The sequence below is a fragment of the Limulus polyphemus genome, unplaced genomic scaffold, assembly GCF_000517525.1.
Source record: "Limulus polyphemus unplaced genomic scaffold, Limulus_polyphemus-2.1.2 Scaffold9, whole genome shotgun sequence".
Classification (NCBI taxonomy): Eukaryota; Metazoa; Arthropoda; class Merostomata; order Xiphosura; family Limulidae; genus Limulus; species Limulus polyphemus.
The window spans coordinates 224,083-228,432 of record NW_013665619.1 but is presented as its reverse complement, the minus strand read 5'-3'; the positions used below and the strand labels follow the sequence as shown (position 1 = coordinate 228,432).

The 4,350-nt window shown below is 33.6% G+C and overlaps 1 protein-coding gene across 1 annotated transcript in view; it reads right to left on the bottom strand.

Annotated features, from left to right (window-relative positions):
* Positions 1–3,099, bottom strand: part of LOC106478156 — a 101,440-nt gene extending 98,341 nt beyond the window's left edge. The window contains exon 1 of the mRNA XM_013938680.2: positions 3,058–3,099. Coding sequence (XP_013794134.1) covers positions 3,058–3,075 — 18 coding nt within the window. The 5' untranslated portion in view covers positions 3,076–3,099. The remainder of the gene's footprint in view (positions 1–3,057) is intronic.
* Positions 3,100–4,350: the final 1,251 nt, after the last annotated feature.

Genomic DNA, 4,350 nt, shown 5'->3' with positions numbered 1-4,350 from the left:
CTGGGACACACAAAAAAACAATAACATTAATATTCATACAGTACTTTATTCACCTCTGTTCTGGGACACAAAACAATAACATTCATACAGTACTTTATTCACCTCTGTCCTGGGACACACAAAAAAACAATAACATTCATGCAGTACTTTATTCACCTCTGTCCTGGGACACAAAAAAAAACAATAACATTCATGCAATACTTTATTCACCTCTGTTTTGGTACACAAAAAAAACAATAACATTAATACAGTACTTTATTCACCTCTGTTCTGGTACATAAAAAAACAATAACATTCATACAGTACTTTATTCACCTCTGTCCTGTGACAGAAATCAGTAACATTCATGCCGTACTTTATTCACCTCTGTCCTGGGACACAAAAACAATAACATTCATACAGTACTTTATTCACCTCTGTCCTGGGACACAAAAAAAGCAATAACATTCATACAGTACTTTATTCACCTCTGTCCTGTGACAGAAATCAGTAACATTCATGCCGTACTTTATTCACCTCTGTCCTGGGACACAAAACAATAACATTAATACAGTACTTTATTCATTATTATAATATGAGTTTATACTTTTTGTAACCGAAGTTTTTAGTAAAAGAATCTCCAATAACTATTTTAGAAATATCTATCATCCGTTCATACATAATAAAAGACGTACACAGCCAGCATCATTCTTGTGCTTATCTTTACAATAAAAATAAATGTATTAGGAAATCATACTCAGTATACGAATTTAAGCATTTTTTTCATTTACCTCCTGATGAAGGAGAGTTATTGCGTTTATTTTATGATACATTTAAGCATTATACATATATATATATATGTGTGTTTGTGTGTATACATTCTTGCTGTTTTATCCACATTCTGTACTGTACACTGCAATGAATCGAATCCCGGATTTTTGCGTTATAACTCCATACACTTAACTGCTCACCCACCGGTAACAGATATATGTATCACACGCAATATAGCCAGAAAAATACTTGATTGCAAAATGTATAAAAAGATATATATTACTACACGGTAACATACCATCATTATATTGAATACTGTTTCTTGTTGTTGTTTTTTTTAATATTTTGTGTTAGCCTGTGAAACAAATATTTGTTTATTATGTATTATAATTATGTGTTATACATTTTCTCAATAGGCACTACTGTTGTAGTATTTGTATTGATTATGCCAGGAATTTTTCAAAAGCACGAATAATTCTGGCGTAATCAAGCATGTTATACGTGTATACACCACTCGTGAATAAACTGTTTAAGTTTATATGTGTGAGAGAGAGAGAGAAGATGATTGAGTTTGGTGTAGAAGTTAAGACAGACTTCGCAAATTAAAACAATTCTTAACATGTTAAATTTTGTTTAGATTTAATTTCCAAATTGTTAGTGTCTATCTAGGAAGTTGTTTTATCTTCGCAAAGATACGTAGCAAAACTGAAACTAAAAGAAGGTGTGGTTGGAATTTTAATTACATTGCGGTAACTTACCTGTTCAATTCTTGGAAGCAAAGAAACCACATTAGTGTTAAAGTGTGGAACTTCCAATACGTGAGTTGTTAGTTTCATTAGATGTATATCCCTGATAAATAATTAAATTTTAATTTCTCCATAAGTCTGTGATTCGTGAGTCAGTTCTGAAACATTTGAACAGATCTGTTAAAAAATAATACAGACACGTAGGCAGTGGTCAGGGGAACATGAGAATTTAGCAACTTCGTGTTCAACAAGTTAAAACTTCGTTTGTAGTTAATATTTAACGTAAGTTTTGAACCTTTAACTTGAAAAGTCCGCAATATTCAACATGTAGCATTATTTGGTTACAGAATCATCTAAATTTATGGTTGTATTAACATTTTAATCATATCAATAACTTTATGGAAGTAAACTAAATTATTTTAGTTTTATATTTGTTTATTTTCATCCACTTGAATATTATTTAATAGTTCCATCATTCAGATACCAGACGGAACATAAAATTTTGCATATTATAATGTAAAAATAAATTTTTCTGGTCATAAATTTGCGTTTACTCATTTTCCACACAAACAAACATATTACGCTTCCAGTTCTATGTCCTTTGGGTCATAACATTATGAGTACGTTTTAAGGAATACCTTATTACAAGTAAACAGGTATGATTTTTATCAACTATCAATTACCTATACTTTCGTCGAGTGTTACAAGCATTATTTATAAATCAATGGTAAGTTTACAGACTTTACAACGCCAAAATCCAGAATTCGTGGACAGAATGCAGATAGCCCAATGTGGCTTTACTCTAGAATAAACAATCTCGTAGTCTGACAGTGTATTCTACAAGATCTAGTCTCTCCTTCGGATGCACGTGTCAACCCTTATTATGAGGCACATCCAAGCAATTACCCGTCTTTTTTAGCCAACCTGGAATGTTTAAGAATTTTAGTGTACAATCTTAGCAATTTGAAAATCCTGATTTGTGCCCTGAAGCAATCTTAAAGCATTTAGTCGGAAACCACCACCTTTACACTGCTTTTGTTTTACCGCAATGTTACATAATGTCAGCCTAGCCGGTGGAACTTGCAAATCTCAGCAAGGAAAGCACGACTATGAGAAGAAGATTAAATAGTGAGATAATAGTAGAGGAAATATCAATGTACAGGTAGATGACGACAGGTATGTTCACAGTTCTTCGAGATCGAAAAGTATATAAAAATTATTTTCATAATACATCTCAAAGTTTCACTTACAGACGCTACATATTTTATAAATGCAAGATGATTGTTCTTAACCTTTTGCAATTAGTTTAACGCTTACACGATAGACAGCCAACTAGGTGTACTATATACGTAGCGAAGAGCGTCCGCGATGGCCAATGAATCGTCTGCTACTTTTGGATGAGCATATTTAAATATAACTATGACTATATCTTCTAGAAAGCACTCAGGTGAGTGTATCTAACAATAATTTCAAATCCTAACTCTAAAATATATACATTTTGAATAAAATAACAAAAGAAAAAAGACGAATATATATATTGACTAGATCTAAACAGACTTACCTCTCCGTCCAGGGCCATGTTGCGTCGAATCGTCTCATTAATCACGCCGTTGAGCCTCGGTTTGACTCTGACCTTGAAAGATGGAACCCTGAAGCTTGTACAAAAGTAGACGCCTCGCCAGCTGGATTGTAAAAACTTGCACTGCGAAACAGGTTTGTGGTTGTACGTGGCACAGGATAGAGGTGAAGGAAAGGGAAAGTGTGAGGATGTGATATAAAGTTTTGGCCGGAATTTATATCAAATAACAACATCAAACATGATCAAAATCTGATTTAAACACTTATTTATGAAAATGAAACTTGCTGTCTAGGCCTATTATAATTTGTTTTCCTAATTAGCACAAGAGCGATCTACGATGCAAACCCTCGCAGTTTGTCTTTATCTGTGTATGTTTCTTTAGCTATCTGTCTGCTTATTTGAATACCATACATATATATCTAAAACTGGTGCTAATTTAGGAGTCTACCTCCACCTTTCACGCACACGTACAATAAAAAAGGAACACGAAGGAAAGTATGAAACGTAGGGTAATATTTCCTTTCGCAAATGTAAACTAGTCGCCATCGTAAGGTTTGGTTTGTTTGAAGTTAAGCGCAAGGCGACACAATGGGCTATCTGTGCTCTGCCCACCATGAGTATCGAAACCCAATTTCTAGCGTTCTAAGTCCGCAGACATGCCACTGGGGCCGCCTTCCTAAAGAAAATCTATCTTGCTTTTCATAAAAATATGATGTTAACTTTTTTTTAAGTCTAGAACTGTAAACAATAAAATTCCCAATAGTCATGATTTAATTTCAAGTTGTCTTTAATTAGAAAATGTGGCTAGAAGTGTTTTGTTATATGTAACGAAAACGTAATAGAAATATATCTGTTAAAAACCTGATCTTATAATGAAGGTTTCGAAACTAGAGAATTTGACAGTTAGTGAAAAAGTTGTTAAAACGGCCCTGATACCTTTCTTGGCTTAGCTTCTCAATGGTCAAGCTTAAAGAACTCTGTTTTTTTTTTTTAATTTTAAATGTACAAACATAAGTTTATTATTAGGTTTTAACGCATTTTTGTTAACATACGCTAACAAAGATATTGTTAAGACAGCGGAAGTCACGTGACGCTGGTTACACGTGATGAGTTTCTAGAAGGATCATGAAGGCCCGAGTGCATTCTAGACTTCCTCTTTTTCAGTATATAAGCCCGGCAAATAAAGCGAGATGAGGGTTGCAGATAGACAGAAAAAGAGATAGATAATTAAGTCAAGAGAGCAGTAGGCACCGTAAGTAAAGTGCGTGAATCGTT